A 21,625-nucleotide genomic window follows, 5' to 3' on the forward strand; every position below is an offset into this window, starting at 1 on the left:
AAAATGTGCAGTTTTACTGTATTGGGGGGGTCCGGGATGGTCCGAAAAACCAGTCCGTATCTGGTGTGACCACCATTTGCCTCACGCAGTCCAACACATCTCCTTCACATGATTGATCAGGTTGTTGATTGTGGCCTGTGGAATGTTGGTCCACTCCTCTTCAATGGCTGTGCAAAGTTGCTGGATATTGGCAGGACCTGGAACACGCTGTCGTATACACCGATCCAGAGCATCCCAAACATGCTCAATGGGTGACATCTCTAGTGAGTATGCTGGCCATGCAAGAACTGGGATGTTTTCAACTTCCAGGAATTGTGTACAGATCCATGCAGCATGGGGCTGTGCATTATCATGCTGCAACATGAGGTGATGGTCGTGGATGAATGGCACAACAATGGGCCTCAGGATCTCGTCACGGTATCTCATGCAGTTTCTGACAGTTTGTGCAGAAATTCTCTGGTTATGCAAACCGATTGTTGCAGCAGCTGGCCGGGTGGCTGGTCTCAGACGATCTTTGAGGTGAAGATGCTGGATGTGGAGGTCCTGGGTTGGTGTGGTAACACGTGGTCTGCGGTTGTGAGGCTGGTTGGATGTACTGACAAATTCTCTGAAACTCGTTTGGAGACGGCTTATGGTAGAGAAATTAACATTCAATTCATGGGCAACAGGTGGACATTCGTGCAGTCAGCATGCCAATTGCATGCTCCCTCAAAACTTGCGACATCTGTGGCATTGTGCTGTGTCATAAAACTGCACATTATAGAGTGGCCTTTTATTGTGGTCCAATTCTTCACCCAATCATGCAGACAAACACACGCTGACTCAAGTAGATACACACTGACCATGCAAACTGACACACACGCACTAACCCATGTAGACTGCCACACACAGCCTCATATACATACACTAATCCATGCAGACACACACATACAGACACACTGACCCATGCAGACACACATATAGACAAACTGACCCATGCAGGCACACACATTGAGCCATGCAGGCACACACATTGAGCCATGCGGGCACACACATTGAGCCATGCGGGCACACACATTGAGCCATGCAGGCACACACATTGAGCCATGCAGGCACACACATTGAGCCATGCAGGCACACACATTGAGCCATGCAGGCACACACTGACCCATGCAGACACAGACATTAACCAGTACACACACAATGACCCATACAGACACACACTGACAAATACAGACACACACTGACACATACAGACTGACATACATAAACATACTGACTGAAGCAGACTAACACACATTCTCTTACCTTCATAAGAGTTCATTGCCTGCGCCTGGCTACCCATCACGTCCTTTCTCTGCACATTTTCTCTTATGCTCCCGCCCACTTCTCCCCACGTACAGGGGAAGGGGCGGGAGCGAGAAATTGAAGTGCCCACGCGCTGCCGCAATGCATGTCTGGGAGGGGGGCCTGACTGAGTGGGCTGTGGTGGATGCCGCCGGACCTGTGTTCTACCACGTGCTAGTGAGCAACATTGTAAGTGCTTCTGAGCACCCGGTAAAATTGACTACAACCCTCTGTTGTCTGTCACTCAGCCACTGCCTTACCCATTCAACAATATTGGAAAACTTAAATATTGCAGTTTATTGATAAGCCTTCTATGTGCAACAGTGTCAAAAGCCGTGCTGAAATCTAGGTAAGCAGTGTCTACTGCACTACCCTAATCAATTATTTTAGTTAAACAATCAAAAAAAACAATACGATCTCCCTGAAGTAAACCCATGTTGTCTCTGATCTTGAAATTCATGTGTTTTTAGATGTTCAACAATCCTATCTTTTAACATGGTTTCCATTACTTTCCTCACTACTGAAGTAAGGCTTACTGGCCTATAGTTGCCCGACTCCTCCCTACTACCTTTCTTGTGAATGGGCACAACATTTGCAAACTTCCAATCTTTTGGGACTACTCCTGTTAACAATGATTGGTTAAATAAATCTGTTAATGGTTTTGCTAGTACACCACTAAGCTCGTTTAATAACTTTGGGTGTATTCCATCAGGTCCCATTGACTTATTTGTCTTTACTTTTGACAGTTGAAATAGAACCTCTTCCTCTGTAAACTCACATGTAACAAATTACTTATTTGTCCTTTTTCTTAACTGAGGCCCATTTCCTTAATTTTCATCTATAAATACTGAACAAAAACCTTCATTGAGGCAGTCAGCTTGGCCTTTATCCTCTTCTACATACCTTCCTTCTTTTGTTTTTAATCTAACTAATCCTTGTTTTACTTTCCTTTTTCCTTTATGTATCTAAAAAAATATTTTGTCCCCTTTTTTACTGACTCTGTGATTTGGAACTTGCTTAGCCTCTTTCTACCTAATCTTATAGATCATCCTGTCTTCTTACTAAATTCCTACTTTTTTTTTTTTTTTTTTTTACTATTTTGGCCACATCTGCGGAGTACCACAGTGGTTTCTTGAATTTTTTGCTTTTACTGACAAGCCTAATGCAATTTTCTGTTGCCTTCAGTAGTGCAACTTCTAAATAATCCAATTTCTCTTGGAATCCATTTAAATTGCTCCAGTTTGGTAATGACTCCTTTACACATATTCTAATTTTAGAAAAGTCTGTTTTTCTAAAGTCTAAAACGTTTGGTTTTGTGTGGTGTGACTCAGTCACTGTTCTTATATTAAACCACACTGACTGATCACTGGATCCTAAACTTTCACCTGCAGTAATATCTGATACCAAATTAACCATTTGTTTACACTAAATCTAGTATGGCCTCTTTACGAGTTGGCTCCTCAATGACTTGTTTTAGAGACAATCGCAGTAGGGAGTTTAGAATATGTGTGCTCCTGGCACAAGCAGCTATTTTGGTTTTCCAATTCACATCAGGAAGATTAAAGTCACCCATGATGATAACTTCCCCCTTCATTGTCATTTTAGCTATTTCCTCAACTAGTAGATTATCTAACTCTTCTATTTGTCCTGGGGTCCTATAAATCACACCTACACGAGTTACTGTGTGATTACCAAATTGTAATGTAATCCAAACGGACTCTATGTTCGCCTCACTAACTTTTATTAGGCTAGATTTTATGCTATCCTTGATATTTGTCCCTCTTCTCATTATCAGGGATATGCATGGGAAACATATTCGGCTCGGCGTTCCGAAATGCAGGACTTCGGTTCGGCACTTCGGTAAAGTGTAGGGTTAGGGTTAGAGGTAGGGTTAACGGTAGGGTAGAAGTAGGGATAGGGTTAGAGGTAGGGTTAGGGGTAGGGTTAGGGTAGGGTTAAGGGTAGAGTTAGTTTAGGAGTAGGGGTAGGTTTAGAGGTAGGGTTAGGATTACAGTTAGGATTAGGGTAGGGTTAGGAATAGGGCTCCCCTAACCCTACCCCTTCCCCAACCACTAACCCTACCCCAACTCTTAACCCTACCTCTAACCCTACCTTTAACCCTACCCCAACCCCTAATCCTACCCCATCCCCTAACCCTTCCTCAACCCCTAACCCCAACCCTCTCCTGTTTTGCCACTTTTCAGAAATCCGATGCACTTCCGAAATTCGTCACTTTGGCAATTCGGTTCGGTTCGGCATTCCGGAATTAAGCTCTTCGGCACTTCGGAAATTCTGAAGAAATGTCCAAATTTCCAATATTCGTCCGAATTTGCTTTGGAACCAAACGAATTGCACATGTCTACTCATTATCCTTCTTCCTGTTGTTATAGTCACTGGGTATTTCCACATCAACCACAACAGCAGTCTTCCGTTCCTTGTCAACCACCACAATGTAATGTTGGTTGGCCAGTACTTGTTTGTCTGTCTGTATCTGGAACCCCCACAGGATCTTAGCCCTGTCATCCTCAACTACCCTTTATAGTATCTCCTATGTGGACTTAGGCAGGTCCAGCCCATATTCTTCACAAATGTTTCAGTACACAATCCCAGCAGCTTGGTTTCGTCTCGCAGTGCATGCTGTTCCTGCTAACATCTTGCAACCAGCTACTATGTGCTGGGTTGTCTCAAAGGTCTATTTGCACAGTCTGAACCTTGGGTTTTTCCTGGTGTGGTAAACTTCTGCTTCTATTGATCTGGTGCTGAGTGCCTGTTCCTCTGCTGCTAGGATTAGTGACTCATTGCTGTCTTTCAGTCTAGCCTTTTTAAACCTCTGGTAGGAATTCATAATGTGTGCCACATGTGCTATCTGCCACAGAGAAGTATGTTTTGCCTCATTTTCTGCATCCTCTATCTCAGTGGTCCCCAAGAGGTAGATCCCCAGATGTTTTAAAACTACAGCTTCCATTGTGCTTTGTCATTCTAAAGCATCATGGGAGTTGTACTCTTACAACATTTGAGGATCTATCTGTGGGGTACCCCTGCTCTATCTGTTGAAGTCTCAGACATTCCCTTAGCAGTTCATCATTGGGAGCCATCCTCATGATGTACTGTGTTTCATCCAAGACTGTGGCCTTGACACTCATCAGACCCCGACCTCCTTCCTTTTAGCTGGCATACAGTCTCTGGGCACAGAATTTCAGGTGGAATCCTCCTTTCATTGTGAGTAGATCCCAGTGAACCTGAATGACTGAATTGTCTAAATGACAATAAAGAGGTAGGTAGTGCAGAGCGTGGTGCAGTTTTAACTAAAATCAAGAATATGCAAAAGGTACATTTACAGGGGAAAGTTTGCTGGAACATAGCCAATGTAATAAACTGTAGTGGTCATGATACTTGGAATGTTCCATATACAAAGTGGGTGACTTGCAAAAAAATAAATTTAAAAAATGCATTACTGTGAAAGAAAAACGGAGAACATGAGATCTCAGTAGCTTGCTCTTCAGTTAGTTCCTGCTCAGGTCTCAAAAATGTTTTGTCTCACTATACCATTTGCACATCAGACTGATCCCATCAATAAGGGCATTCACCAAAATGCTAGCAAGTCCTTTCTACACAAGAGATACAGCAACCCCGGACAAGCGTTTCGCCCTTCTTTGGGCCTCGTCAGGGAGGTGTAGTTGATACCCCTCTAGGCACATTGAACACAGGATCCACTTCTGCATTATCCTTTTAATTTAGGGATAGCCTAAGCAATTGCATTGCAACAAAAACATAGACTATGAGAACTCTGGAAACGGCAACACGCTTAGAGAATTAGATATTACTATAAAGTAACAATCTTTAGAATAGCTATAAAAAGGCAATAAATTTAAAGATGTTATGTGACAAAAAGATATGACTACTAAATTATAAGATAATATCATATTACAGGTATGCAGACCTGCCTTAATTTTTGCAGGTTTTTCCAATTTTTGTGTTACTTTTATTTGTATCTTGACATTTTTTTTTTAATCAAAAGCTTTTTAAGCACACTTACAGCATATTCTAATTTGCACAATTTCAAAATGTTTATAATGGTGGCTTTAATACATGCATGTATAAATATACATCTTAGTATATATTTTCATTAGAAAGAAACACAAATACTTCTGACAAAAGTCACAATGAGGCTTATTTGTAGAAAGCAAGTTCCAAAGTGGAGAAATCACCACAGGAACCAGTCTAATGGTGCTGCTTCATTTTATAGAACTTTGCACATAATTATTTTTTAGATAAACACCTCTATATTATGGTTTTAAATTTTGTTAGCAAGAAACAGAGCTACGATTGACACCTGGCCCGGGAGAAGAAGTGGAGGCATGATTGTCATTACAACTATACTTTCAATTTGTATTGCCGTTTTCCTTGCCGGTTTGATTGCCACTTTCATTGTGGGAAGGTAAGCTAGAAGTTCTTGACCTTTAATGACATATGTTTTAGCATAACCTTTTTAATTACACACTAAAGTGAAATTAGATTTATCCCACTCCACAAACATTTGCTTCTCCACTTCTATGATTTACCTTCATTTTATGTCCAGAATTATGTATAGCTGAGCTTACCAGCAATGTACTAATAGGGGTGGATATCCACTCAGCATAACAGTAAGCAGGGGGTTACACAGAGCACCCCATGTTGCCAGACAGGCATCTGCCTACCGCCCTAACGGCTCTACAGATCCCATTTAGCAGACTGCTGAGTGGCGGCAAGTTAGCTGCTGTAATCAGTCTGCGCACTGGCAGCACAGCTCCCCTGCTGTCTTCTTACTAATGCCAGGATGTAATATCACCTCAACTCCAATATAAGTACCAAGCTGCTGGGAGCTGGGCAATCAGTGCACAGACTGATCCTAGCAGAACACTAGGCAACAGGGATAACAGTCACAATAAAAAAAAGAAAAAATGTGTATGAGAATATATGAATGTAAGTATACTGCATGTGTGTATGTGTATATGAATATGAGTAGGTGTGAGTACACATGTATATGTGTATATCAGTTTGAGTATGTGTATATGAACATGAACATGTGTCTGTATCAATGTTTGTTTTAATATGAATGTGAGTGTGTGCGAGTATGTGTGTATATCAATGTGAGTGGGTGTGTTTATAATTTACCGAACAAAAGGGTGTTAGGGGCATTGTAGAGACACAACAAAAGAAACATTTATTTTAAACGGCTATTCTGCCCAGCCAAGATATTTCGAATAATTTACCCCATCTATGGAGTTCAGCTCTCAGTTCTGGACACTTTTTCTCAAAGTTTAGTTGTACCTTATTGTTTATATTTTTTGATAAATGTATACCTAAGAAAGATATATATTGATCTTTCCAGTCGTAATCCTATCGTAGTGATGTAATTGTATTGTATTGTTATTATTGTATAATTCAAATGTTTTTTTTTTATGTAAACATATATATTTAAAAAACAAACAAAAAAAAACAACAACATTTCTACAGTTAAATAGTATTAATCGCCAATTTGAATAGCCCCTTTTATAAATAATATGGAGCCCTGTACTATGTAAAGTTGAAGCTGCCATGGGGACATTGGGAGAGTGCTTTTTTTAATCCTAGCTGCACCTATAGGGCTGTTCCGTTCTTGGCCTGCATGTCTCCCTTGCATCTGATGTTGCCTGGGAGACAGTCTGTGGTCTGCCCCTGGCAGTCATATGATCACACACTTGGATGGGCCTGGTAGTAGTGAGCTGTTGGCGGAGCAAAGGAGTGGGGGAAAGTTGTGACAGTCACAAAATAAGGCCCTACCTACCCCTTCACATTAATAGTAGTGATGAGGGGCAAATAATAAAAAAAAAAACAACAACAAAACCCTATAAAAACAAAAAAGTAATACTTGCCATTTATAGTCGATGGAAAATCTGTTTTTTCTGATCTCTTTTCTTTGGCACTAAAATACTCCATGCAAAACAAAAATAATAAATTATCAAGATGCTATGCAAAAACCAGCTGAAAACATAAAAAAACTGCCTTAACAGAAAACATTCATGTGAGCTTATGAACAGCTCAACACAAATGAGCATTCAAGATGGGAAAAGCCTGTATAAAGGTCTTGTCACAGAAGAAAAGTGGAGGTACAGCATGCGGGCGACAAGCGTCCAACAGCAGCAGGCCCAACCCCCGTTCCCCCATTTCCTCTCCTTACCCTACCCTCCCTGACATCCCTCACCTTCTAGCGAGAGGGAAGTAATGTCGGTGAAGTTGGATCTTGATGATGGGACAACTTGGTCTCTGTGCTGGAATGCAGGTAATAACGTTGTTTTTTTGTTTTTTTTTTTTTATTTGTGGGGGGCAACCAACATAGGAAGGGTTACTCTAAGCAAAAATAGTGTTTTATGAAATGCGCAGTTTTTTTTCATTGGAGTAACCTTTTAAGCTTAACATTGCAATATTTACAATTAAAACAATAGTTAGTCCTGGTTTTAAGTCCAAAATGTTTCATGACTATGGCAGCATTACTGGAAATAAAATGGTCCATGAATTTTGGATTTAAAAAAAAACAAAAAAAAAAACGGTGTCCTGATTCTGGATGAAAGTCATAATGTTATCAGTTGGCCACTGGACCAATGAGTCTGAAATATCTCAAAGGTTTATTTTCACTGCTGTATAAAATGTTTAATGCCCTATGGAAATACATTATAATGGCAATGTATAGGATTTCCAATGGTATTTTTTACATTTAATATATTTATCTTTTATTTTTTTTCTATCAGTAAGGGACGTCAAACACATAAGACGGTTGAAAAGATCGAAGTTCCATTGTCAGAAGAAATTAAATTGGATGATTACCAAGGACCTTTGACAGATTATGAAACAAATATTCCTAAAATATAGAACATCCTTTTAACCAAGCAGCCTTCATGTTCTATGGCTTGGAAATAAACAGTTTTTATATTTTTTTCACCTTAAATAAATTGCCCCAAAATACCATGGATTATGTGAAGAAGAAAAAAGAGCATAACCCTCCACCCCAAAGTTTAATATTTTCTGTTGATTTGTCTTTACTTTCATACTTTGAGTAGAATTGCCCCTAATATGGTGCAGACTTGCAACTTTAGTTTGGTGGGGGGCAGCCATATGTCTTAGTAATGCAAAGGTCTACATGACAAATGTACTTTCCAAAATGTCCAATAAATGCATGCAGGATAATGTCCTGTAGGGGACACCTTGTCTTATGCACTTATAATGTGCCCTTTTGGAGCTAAAATGAACACTATAGTGTCATCAGTCTAAATGAGCTGTTTAGCTCCCCAGCCCCCCTCCCCGTTTAAAAGGTGGTTTACTCACATTTTTTCCAACACAGCGCGGTTTTCATTAGAAAGTGACTGCCACCAGAGGTGTTATTAGGCAGAGAAAAGGCAGTGTTTATATTAAAAGGACTGCATGGACAGGCAGTAGACACAGAACAACTGCATTAAGCTTAGTTGTTCTGGGGACTATAGTGTATTTAAATGGCTGTTGGGGAGATAAGTACCAGGAGCCTTGGCTAGTGTCCCCAATAGTTTAGTCTGCCTACTAGATTTGATAGCAGAGCTGCAGGAACAGTTATATTAGGTGTGAAACTCAATCTGTCCAACCTCCTCTAGGGTATGTGAGTGAGGCTGTAAATGAAGTGGATGGGATCACTTCCCATCTGCCCACTAACATGTCTCACCCAGAAAATGCTTTGGAGGAAGAGCAGGAGCAGCATTGAGTGATGCACACTGTATAACAGTGCAGCTCTATTGCCAATCATTGGAGCCTACACAAAACATAGGACGGGGATTACTATGCAAATAACCCTTCAAACTCCACATACCCTAAACATTCCTTTTTCCTAACGCTAAATTCACAACCACCACCACCTACTCCCCACCAAAAAAACCCAGACCATTGTCTTTGTCTTTAATTTAAGCACTCAATATCTACACCTTTAAAAAAATATGTTTACATTAATCCTAGATTGAACTCCACTTAACAGGTAAACACACCATGTACCCCCAATAAAAATGTAATCCAACCCTTCCCCAAACTCAATAACTGTAATCTCCATATGCCACAATTATAACCCATCTCAAGCTTTTAATCCTCTAAAACACCCTAGGTAATCTAACTCTGACATTAATACATTCCTAACCTTAAACTCCCATTTACCCTAACCTCTTCTTACATTATCTTTAACCCTGCGTGCATATACACAGCAGCATATTCATATTCTTACAGATTCAGACACAATACATTACAAACATAAATATACGTGTCTATCTATACATGTGCAGTTGTCTAATGATTTTTTTTAAAAAAAAGGAAGGAAGACATTGTCAAGACCTGTTAACTACTCAAAGAAATCAAAGAACATTATGATTTAAATGTATATTCTAAATTACTTGGTCCCTCCCTCTTTATATTGAGAGTCCACCACATATATGCATTGCCAAGAAGGCATACATTTACATACCGTAAGCATTTTCTTTCAATCTATGGTCTTAATTCAATATTTTTAGATGAGCTTTTCAAATAATTTATTTTTGGATAAACTTTTAAAATACTTTTTTCAGAGTATTAAAATGTCAGAATTTTTTTTCCAAAAATAAAATAAATCAATATATAAAATTATTTTTTCAGGCCCTTCCTATCCCTATTTCTCCCACAGACTTCAAATACTACAATCACAGATAGATCAGTTTATCTGGTCCAAGAAAAAAAGACAGGATTGAAAGATCGCAAGATATAGAATATGTGATATAACTGGGCGCTTGTTACGGTGCTGCTACAAATCCACAGTGAAATCCATCACTAAATTATACCAAATAAACCAAAATACAAAAGCAACAATGGATAGCGCATTAGTAAGTGATCTAAACCTTTCCCTGTGTGAATATTACTTTATACATAAGTGAATAGGTAAAAAAAAAAAAACCAAGTATACTTAAAAACAGATAGGATTTCAATAAATCTGAAAAATAAAATGCTCACAATAGGGCAATATAGTCTGTATCAATCAGTGGGTAAAACAATGTATATATAGTATCCCACTCACATTTTCATGAGCATGTTGGTCACTGGCTCAGGGAAAACAGCTAAAAGTGTAGAATACTTCAATCCTCCCAAAGTAACAAGGGAATAACAGGTACCAAGTTAGAGCAACAAACACAGGTTTATTCAATAAAAACAAAGAGTATCCATACATACAGTTGAGATGGACAGATTTACGGCTAAAATTCATGAAACCTCTAAACATTTCCTTAAGATCTAGGACCCATGGCTGGGACAATGACACATAACGTGATACACTTCATGTAGCTCTCTCTGCTGTTCCAAGATATGGACTGAATACACACTGATACAGCATACTTGATAGTGCATTAGGAAATGTAATACCAACTACTAGAAAAAAAAAAAGGTTTTGCCCCCTCTTCTCCTAGTTGATTTTTCTCTCTCCTCTCCTTTTTATGAAGATTATTACAGTTCTCAGACTAGCTGTAGTGTGAGTGCTTAATGGATGTTACCTATTACGTGCGGGTCTGGGATCAAACCATGAAGTTCACCACATTGAGGCAATGACCAATTGAAAGGTTCCCTTTACCTATATACATGGGCGACTCTAATCCATGCTAGCTCCAGATAACCTGTTTCAAGTCCAATGCAAGGGTTTTAATTTTGTGTTGCCAATCAACTTACCTGAATAATTGTGCAATCTATGTGGAACTTCTATACACATATGGAAGTTGAACTGCTGTTTGGCCATGACTTGTACCCAATGTCATTTTAGTTATTTTTCTTTTGCACAGTACTTTACCTATTTGTAAAAAAAAAATATTTAAAAACTCAATAAACAGAGAATTAAAAAGTAAACATTTTTTTTTCAAAATATGAAATTATATGAAAAACGTATCCAAAAATATTAAATCGAAGCCTATGATAAGTGACTTTTTAAAGGTTATATTTAACAATTTTGAAAAATGTCTTGGTTTTTAATGGAATGCTGCACACTAGTGTTTATGTTTACCTCTATTAAGATATAAAATCTGAAAAAGCCAAAATGCTAATTGCTTTATATTAATTATCTTATAATGTATCAGATTATGTTATATACTACTCAATGTGAATCTATTAATAAAGATGAATAAATATTAGATAACAACAGTGTTTGTAATTAAATTACATCATGTTAGCAATCTGCCACGATAATTAGCTGAAAGGGCTATGGGCACATAATGTATGTAAATGATTACAGGAAGGGTCTTATAATTGCAACAATTGGGAGACATCTCCCCAATTATAAGCCAGAATTATATTTTCCTGGTTTCCTATATGAAATTTGGCAAACCCAAAGTAAGGAAAAAAAAATAAAATCAGAAGCACTCAATAAACAAAAAATGGCCGTTGCTGATCAAATTGCTGCTGCTGACCAGGTGGAAGACAGAGGTCTCTAGACAAAGAAACCACTACAAAAACACCATTCTCCAGCAAAGCACACAAATCATTGCAGATTTATTAGTATGAACAACATTGGCATGAGGAACTGCACCACATGGAGGAGCCAAAGCCTATTGTGTTTTATACCCAAAGGTCCTTACTCATAAAAGTTCTGATTAGTAAGATGAGTAAGGGCCTCTAGGTCTGAAACAGCTTGTCCCAACTGCATCTGTAGAGGCAGCAAGTACCTCAAGACTCGGTCAGGCTGTGAAAATCCCAATAATGAAAGGCATTTGGAAAAGAGGGTGAGCAGCAGCAACTTTATTTTATTTTTTTAATAAAGTGGGTAAAAAAGGATGACCTGTCCCAAACTGGCATTACAGTGGTTCAAAGTTTCTGTCACATCCCTAAATGGAATAGGAACTGACAATAGCTACCCTATTATTGTCTAATCCTCATGCCCTAGTGGGGAGTCAACTCCAATGGAGTGGTTGGAAGATGGATTGCCTTATGCTGTTCCAACAAAAAGTTGTAATGCAACATAATGTGAGTGAGCTGGAAACCTCCTTGAGATGATGAGTCCAACTTTCCCTGTCCAACCTGCCAGGAGGAAATTCAATCAAGCACTGTCCACAAGGTATGGTATGGTGTTGCAAACTGAAATGATAGTCTTCTTTCCTCAAGGTCCCTTTCACCTTGTATAACTTTACAACCACAAAAGCACCCTCAGTCACAATCACATGCTTCCACCATGCTTGACAGGTGGTGTCAGGCACTCGTCCAGCATCATTTCATGTAGTCCGCTTCACACAAATTTTCTTCTTTGTGATCAGAACACCTCAAGTTTATATTCACCAACACTTTTTTTAATCTACCCCTGTGGATATGTTCTTTTGCCCAACTTAATATTTTCATTTTATTGTCGATTCTGAGACACTGTTGACGTTGAGACTGCTGTTTTGTGGGTACTTTTTAATGAAAGAGAAAAAGAAGATACAGGTGTTGGACCAAAGTGCACCCTGTAAAAAAGTTGGACTAGGTGAATATAAAGGGCATTAACCCCAATATTAGTAGGACACGTTAAGAATTTAAGAAATAGTCTCCACTTGCAAAAATGGCAGCAAGGGGACCAGATCTTAAACAATTACCACCACTAGTAAATTAATTTATTTAGGCAGTACCGATATAGTTGAAAGTATTAAAACCTATATAGTCTTTATTGGATTAAATACACCACACAAAAACCATATAAAAAAGTGAACCAAATTTAAAGGAAAATATGATTGTAAAAATTAAAGTAAAAAGAAAAATAATAAATGTTACAACAAAGAGAGAGGTCTGAATGAGTCTATAATCATAGTCTAGGAAGTTTCTTATATCTCACAGTTCTTATATACACTTGGAGCTCCTTTCGTTACAAATTTAATAACCGCCACAACGTATCAATTTAATCGACTTGATACTCTAGGTTGGGTCAATGTAGCTAAAGCTAAAGTAAAATGGCAATTTCCCAGTTGTATAATTCAAAGTATTAATCTTAGAGAAAGTATATACAATACTAAGGAAGGTCATAAATATCTAGTGCTTTTACAATTTGACCAGTAAGGTTTCAACTCTACGAGAAATTGGATGGTTTAAGAGTTCTTAGAGGTGTATTGTATGCCTATTATTTCAAGGTACTAAAGGCTTAACAATAATAATGATAAAGCTCTTGTGCAGTCTAATCCAAGTCAGTTTGAAATCTACATAACTGTTTACAAAATGACTGGAGTGCTGGCATATAAGAAAGATCACGATTTGAGTACCATAAATTAGAAATACAATTTGATATGTCATATGATCCCAGGTGCCCGAGGCTAAAAACGGCAGTGAATCTCAAGTCAGTGTGATCCTTCCAAGAAAGTCACAAACTCACTGAAACTCTAGCAGAACCAAGTCTGACACAATTAAGACACCACAAAGGATTCTTTTTATTAACAATAAAACCCTCACATAGTCAAATCTAAAAATGTAGACTCAAATGAAAGTCAAAAATATTATAGAGTAGCCTGCACTTTTCTAAGTAGAGAGGGTAGAGGGTAAGCTATACTGAATTTAACCCTAAATAGAGAATAGAGGGTAGAAGCTACTTTATAAGCCTGATCTATTTAGTACTGCTCAATCAATTATTAAGAAGTGGAAATTTTGGGGATTTCTTGAAACCAAGATTTCAGGTAGACCAAGAAAGATTTTAGTCACAACTGCCAGAAGAATTGTTCGGGATACAAAATAAAACCAACAGGTAACCTCAGGAGAAATACAGGCTGCTCTGGAAAAAGACAGTGTGACTGTTTCAACGAGCACAATACAACTATACTTTAACAAAAATGAGCTGCATGGCCGAGTTGCCAGAAAGAAGCCTTTACTGCACCAACGCCACAAAAGAAGCCCAGTTACAGTATGTCCGACAACACCTTGTGTCAGGTCCCCCCGCTATGCACTTACTTGGTTCTCGCTTGCCGCGTCTCAAATACTCAACTAGTCTCATGAAGGCCAGTTGTATTGCTTCTTTAATCAGCACACATTTTTCAGCTGTGCTAACATACTTGCGAAAGGGTTTTCTAATAATCAGTTAGCCCTAAACTTGGATTGGCAAACATAATGTGCCATTGGAACAAGGACAGATGGTTGCTAATAAAGCTCCATTGTACATGTAGATATGCCATATACAATAAGCCACTTCCAGCTGCAATATTAATTTACAACATTAGCAAAGTCTACACTGTATTTATGATATATATATATATTTGTGTTCGGTGCTATTCTTGTATGTTAGCGTATGTATTGTTTGATGTAAATTATAGATATGAACAAGTCGGTTGAAGTGTGCCGAAACCGACGTATGCGGTAGGCCTGTAATAAAGAGGGCCCACACTGAATATAAAATAATTAAAATTAAATGAGGTGGGTGGGGCCTGCCGAAACGTCTGATTCCACGGTGATGCAGGTAAGGGGGGAGTGCCTTAAGTAGGATCAACAAGCCCCTCCTACAACTCCAGGCAAGCCTTTACATTTGTTATTGGTGCTATTCTTGTAACTTTAGCGTATGTATTGTTTGATGTAAATTATAGATATGAACAAGTTGGTTGAAGTGTGCCGAAACCGACGTATGCGGCAGGCCTCTAATAAAGATGGCAAAAATTAGCAGTGTCTTGCCAAAGAAATATTAATTGCATACATGAAACATAGTGCAAAGAAAATACCTCAAGATGACAGTTTTACAAACGCATACCTCATTTCTAACACAGGTGGAGGTATGTACAGAGCAAATGCAGATGACTTCCAGCGGCCCAAAGATTTAATTACATGTACTGGAATATCATGACTAGAGGCCGTGGAGGCTGCCCCTATCCGAAAAGAATGTCCAGAAAAATTGCTGGCGTTCAGACCTAGCCTGATCAGTAATATGCGTACGTATTGCATGAGCTTCGCTGTTGTTAAGACAGCTTTGTGGAGGACAACCAGTGGGATATCTGGCTGGGGTGGTAATGATTGGAGATATGTATCCAGCACTTTTACTGGGCACCATTTGTTTGAAGTAGGATAATAAGTGACATGCACTACTTTACCAAGCTGACTTGTTTTAGTAATGGGTAGGGACAAGATATAGTGATCTTGTCGTTTGATGAGATAGGAACGTTTAAGGCAGTCTCGTGCATATTTATGACCATGTATAGTGAATTTGCATGGTCTAAGCAAACCGTAATAAGCCAAGTAAATGACCGTTTAATTACCAAATTTGTGTATTCAAACGGGGGTGTATCCAATAAGTCAGACATGTCCTTAAATAACTGTTTCTGAATAGGTAACCTTAGGGGTGGAGGAGTGGAGTCATATATATATATTACACAATATGCTCTTATGAGGTTAACCCACTTATTTGGGGAAAAAATTACATCTGGGGCTCTCTGCAGTACAAGGCTAAATAGGGCCCTGGAGTTAGACAGGGAGGGGGTGCAAAACCAGGGATGAAAACAAAGCGTACAATAGTGCAGAGCAGGGGCGTACCTAGAGCATGTGGCACCCAGGGCGGGTCCTGGGTTTGGCACCCCCCCCCCACCCCCCTATCCAAACCCCCCCCCCCCCAAAAAACAAAAAAATACCACCTACTACATTTTTAAAATGTGTTCTTTTTTTCAATTTTTTAAAAAATGTATTGAACAAATTTGTAAACTTTTTAAAACCCCTACAAAATCCGTGCACTCCCTCACACACAGTTACAGGCAGACAGTCACATACAGGTATAAGCAGACAGTCACACGCACACAGTCACATGCAAACACTCACACATATAGTCACAGGCAGTCAAACACACAGTTACAGGTAGAGAGGTAGAGAGTTACACACACACACACACACACAGTCAGTTACAAGCAGTTACACACAGTCACGCACACAGTTAAAGGCAGACAGTCACATATACCGTCACAGGCAGACAGTCATACACATAGTTACAGCCACACACAACACAGTTACAGGTAGACAGTTACGCACACACACACAGTTACAGGCAGACCGCTACATACACACACACAGTTACAGGTAGACAGTTACGCACACACACACACACACACACAGTTACAGACAGACCATTACACACACACACACTGTTACAGGCAGACAGTTACACACACACACACACACACACATATTTACAGGCAGACAGTTATACACACATACACAGTCAGTTACAAGCAGTTACACACAGTTACGCACACTGTTACAGGCAGACAGTCACAGGCAGACAGTCATACACATAGTTACAGCCACATACACACACAGTTACACACACACACACAGTTACAGGCAGACCGTTACATACACACACACACAATTACAGGCAGATGTTACACACACACACACACACACACTATTACAGGCAGACAGTTGCACACACGTACACACAGTTACAGGCAGACAGTTACACACACACACACACACACACACACATATTTACAGGCAGACAGTTATACACACACACACAGTTACAGACACACACACAAGACAGACAGTCACACAGTTACAGACAGTCAGTCACACACACACACACAGTTACAGACAGACATTCACACACACATATTTACAGGCAGACAGTCACACACACAGTTACAGGCAGACAGTTACAGGCACACACAGTTACAGGGTCAGGCAGACAGTCACACACAGACACACACTCTTACTTACAGACAGTGTAGGCTGGAGGAGTGGATTCCCTGAAGTCCTTCCCTGGAGCCTGTTAGGTGGAGGAGCAGGGATTTCTTCTTGCTGCACCTCCATGTGCAGCAGTTACAGCAGCTTGTAAGGGCGGTGTTAAGCCCCGCCCCTGCTCGCGGTTAGGCTCCACCCCTAAATGGTCGTAGCTCTTCCCCCTTCTTCCTCCCGTGTGGCCAGTTAAGCTTGCTGGTCTCCGTGTGAGCTGTGCAACACCCCAGCTGCCATGGGGCACAGCTCATACATCCCCATTAGCCCTCAGACCAGGGTCATGGCACCACCCTACCAGGTGGCACCCGGGGCGGACCGCCCCCTCCACTCCCCCTTAGTCGGCCACTGGTGCAGAGAGTCTGAAATTGATAGTGACTTAACATATATCTATATGTTATTCTCACCTGATTCAGAGCCTAATGAACCTGACTCTGAGGTGGGAATGCTGGATGTCAAATTATGGGGTGACAATGGTGAGAAAGTAGCAGAACTGGATGTGAGAGTGGAGAGTGGCCCTATAGGAGAGAGCAAGAGGAAGGATTGAGAGATAAAAGTTAATCTTGGAGGCCACAAGAAATCCTGAAAAGATGGGTTTTGAGGGACTTCTTAAATGATTGAAGACTGGGGGTGAGTCTGACAGGGGTAGACAGGCTGTTCCAAAGGAAAGGAGCCACCCGTGAAAAGTGTTGCAAGTGTGAATTTGCAGTAAAGGTGTGAGCAGCAGACAGGAGAAGGTCACCAGTAGAGCGGAGAGACCGAGAGGGGGCATACCTGTGAATCAGTGAAGAAATGTAAGAGGGGCTAGAGTTGGTTAGAGCTTTATAGGTAAGGGTACAGGAAGCCAGTTTAAAGTGCGACAGAGGGGTGAGGTGTGAGAGGAGCGACAGGAGAGAAAGATCAGCCTGGTAGCAGCATTCATCACAGATTGTAGGGGGGCAGTACGGCTTCTGTGGAGACCTATTGGGAGAGAATTACACTAATCCAGAGAGATTACTAGAGCATGAACAAGCTCCTTGGTATCATCATGCGTACGCAGGCAATGTTTATAAGCTGGAATTGACAGGTTTTAGCAACAGACTGGACATGAGGCGCAAAGTTTAGGCAAGGATCAAAAATGACACCAAGACAGAGAGCTTGAAAGGATGGGGTGAGGCAGGTACCATCATCCTGCAGGGAGAGTGAAGGAGGAGGATCAGTGTTATGAGGAGTAAAAATAAGGAACTTTTTAGAGAGTTTGAGTTTCAGAAAGCAGGAGGACATCCAATCTAAGATAGAAGAAAGGCAATAGTCTCACGTAATGGCTATGGCACTTAGAGTACCACTTTAACAGAAAAATTAGATGTAAATTATCTCCTTACTCTTCATAGAAATAATTACAATGTATTGAAACTCCTCCCTTAAAATCATAAAAATCCATATAATATTAATTATAATGTACTACTAGGTGCAGCAATAAAAAAATGTACAAAATTGGATGTGTCATCATCTATTAAAAACATAATTGGAAAAAGATAATTAACATAGACTAAATTATATTTTCTTGACAGCACAATAAAGTAATTTAGGTGATTTTCGGATATATAACCATCTCTCAAAAGGTATAGATGTGTACTAAAGAAAATTAATATTGGCCTGTAGTTTGACTTCAGATGAAACTTTGTTTTCTTGTACTTATGCTCTTTGCTTACTTTATGGGACAAGAAGCTACTTGGGGGGGGGGTGCAAATAAATAGGCGCAGTTTAGCTTAGTATTATTTATTATTGAAGGATGTATAGTGAACCGCTGATTTTCTCTGCCTCTTTATTTGTTACTTCATTTTTACTGGCCTACTACTAGCCCTCAAATGGTGGTTTATTATTATTATTAGTACTATTATTATTATTATTATTATTATTATTTAATCTTAGTATATTGTGATGAAAAAAGACTTGCATATATAATTTAGGAAATGGTTTGAGAACTTACATGTGGGAGGGTAGAGCACTTCTGGAACCATAAAAACTACCCAAGTGTTGCTGTGATTATAGTGTGTGGAGTTTTCCCTTAATGGGCAGAGATATGTTGCAAAAAAACACTCCATTATGTACCTCCAGGAGTATCCCTAAATGATCACCCTCAACAGCTGACATCTATAGAAGGTCTCTACAGAAGGAAATATAATATATACTACATAACAAAGTAATCACATTATTATTATTATCTTATTATTTATATAGCGCCATCATATTCCTTAGCGCTGTACAATGGGTGGACTAACAGACATGTAATTATAACCAGACAACTGGACGTACAGGAACAGAGAGGTGGACATTCTTTGTTCATATAAACTGTAGGGTGATGTAGGGAAAACAGACGAGTTTTACAATAATCCAGTTCAACTCAGGAATGAATGGCTTATTGAACTGCAGGTTCATGTCAAATTGATAACACGAGGGTGCTGTTGAGATCCAGACAGAGTGTATAGTATCTCAGGAAAGAAAAAAACAGTCATATTTTTCCTTCACATCACTCGCCCCCTTTTTAATATCAAAATTCTCTCTTGGTATCCTACCGCTGTCCAGTTATTGTTATAAGGTACCCACCTGCTTACAGGGAAACGGGAGAAAGAACCAGGTTGTACTCCCATATCAAGACTAAACCAAGGGATCTAGAAGAATGGAGGTATGATTTGTGTGGCTCACTTTGAATTAGTAGTAGTGGGACTATACTTTACCAACTGCCATATTTTAATTATTTTTCTTATGTATTTTTTTGTGACAGCACAGAAGATACGATCATCAGATACAACATTAAAACCACCCGCCTAATATCATGTAGGTTTTCTCGTGCTGCAAAAACATTTCTGATGCATTGAGGAATGAACTCCACAAGAGCTCTGAATATGTCCTGTGGTGGACAGATGAAGGGGTGTACGTGGTCTGCAACAATCTGTAGGTAGGTTGTATGTGTCAAAATAAAATCCACATTAATGGCAGGACCCAAGGTTTACCAGCAGAACATTGCCGAGAGCATAACACTGCCTCCTTTCCATAGTGCATCCTGTGTCATCTCTTCCCTCGGTAAAAAATGCACATGCACCCAGCCTTCCATCTAAGCTAAAAAAAATTTGATTTATCAGACCAAGCAACCATCTTAAATTGCTCCATGTTCCAGTTCTGATGCTCACGTTCCCATTGACAGGGGTCATCATGGGCACTCTGACTGGTTGGAGGCCAAGCAGTTCCAGATGCAAACTGCGATACACATGAAATTCAAGAAATGACTGTTCACTGGTTGTCTAATGTAACTCACCCCTTGACAGATGCCATTGTAACAATATAATCAATGTTATTCCTTTCAACTGTCAGTGGTTTTAATCTTCACTTCATCTGATCAGTGTATATTTTTTCTATACCCTTGTATTGACTTTGCTGTGAATTCAAGGAATTTTTCATTTTGACCTAAATTCACTTTGATTTCTTACTGTAGAGAATATTCCTATATGTGTGAAGAAAAATAGAAACTGTTCATTGTAAAAAAGTGCTAATTTCAATAGAAATTGACAATTTTACAAATGAACAATGTTACACCTCCCCGTCTGTCAATGAGACAAACATTCTTCTTGGTCGTGTAGCTCAGTGGAGTTAAACACAAGTGGCAGACAATTGTCCAGAGAACCTACCTTGCAAAGACTCCTAAATGAGCTGTAATACAGGCCATTGAGAAGTACATGATTGGACAACCACAGAAAATCAATGCTAAGGAAGAAGAGGAGGGCTTGAAGTAGCTGCAGATACTTGCTCTGTAGTTATTGCAAGCCAAGAATTCATATACTCCAAAAAAACAACATGCAAAACAAATGACATACATGTTTCATTTGGGGGGTATATTATCTACTATTTTTATATTTAATGGAGTCTTTCCTTAGTTAAAGAAAATATATAGTTAATTGCAAGTGCTGCTGGAGATCTAAGCATTTATTTTAAACTTGGCAGTCCCTTGCTGTTAAATATAAAAAAAAATTTATTTCTCATTTTGTTCATTGTAAGTGTATATTAAGGCAGCAAAATGATAATATTACAATCCTCTTTTTTCTGGCTCAGATAGGATGTAACTCTATATCTATGACTTGTATATAGTGTGCATAGATCCTTGTCTCTCTATATCTTGCCCTCTCTTACTATTTTACAAATAATATTTGTAACAACGATGATTAGTTTTATAATTTGACTTGGCATAGTTCTACATAAAACATGCATCAAAATCATAGCAATTAGCTGTACCTCAAATATTTGGCAGTTCAAAACATTTTGATTACTGTCTAATAAAAAAATGAATAGCTCTGAATTATAATTAATGTTACTATTGTTACATTTTATTATCCTGATAGAGCCTGCAGCAAAACCAGTGAATACTGGCTAAGCGAGTTCCTTGAAGGATGGTTAATAGTATGAGAGAACAAGATCACATGGGCAGTTTGGATGCCCATGTAGACTATTATCACATCACAGAATTATAAACTGCACTGTTAACTATCACCAAGATGTTAATGTCATATTGCACTATTAATAAAATAAAAATGTACCTACACAAATGAAATGTACATGAATGGCCTATAACGGGTCT

General features: G+C 39.2%; 1 protein-coding gene across 1 annotated transcript in view; it reads left to right on the top strand.

Annotated features, from left to right (window-relative positions):
- Positions 1–8,276, top strand: part of UPK3B (uroplakin 3B) — a 34,199-nt gene extending 25,923 nt beyond the window's left edge. Inside the window, exons 5-6 of the mRNA XM_063444575.1 lie at positions 5,635–5,764; positions 8,094–8,276. Coding sequence (XP_063300645.1) covers positions 5,635–5,764; positions 8,094–8,214 — 251 coding nt within the window. The 3' untranslated portion in view covers positions 8,215–8,276. The remainder of the gene's footprint in view (positions 1–5,634; positions 5,765–8,093) is intronic.
- The last annotated feature ends 13,349 nt before the right edge of the window (positions 8,277–21,625 follow it).

This window comes from Pelobates fuscus, chromosome 1 (assembly GCF_036172605.1).
Source record: "Pelobates fuscus isolate aPelFus1 chromosome 1, aPelFus1.pri, whole genome shotgun sequence".
Taxonomy (NCBI): Eukaryota; Metazoa; Chordata; class Amphibia; order Anura; family Pelobatidae; genus Pelobates; species Pelobates fuscus.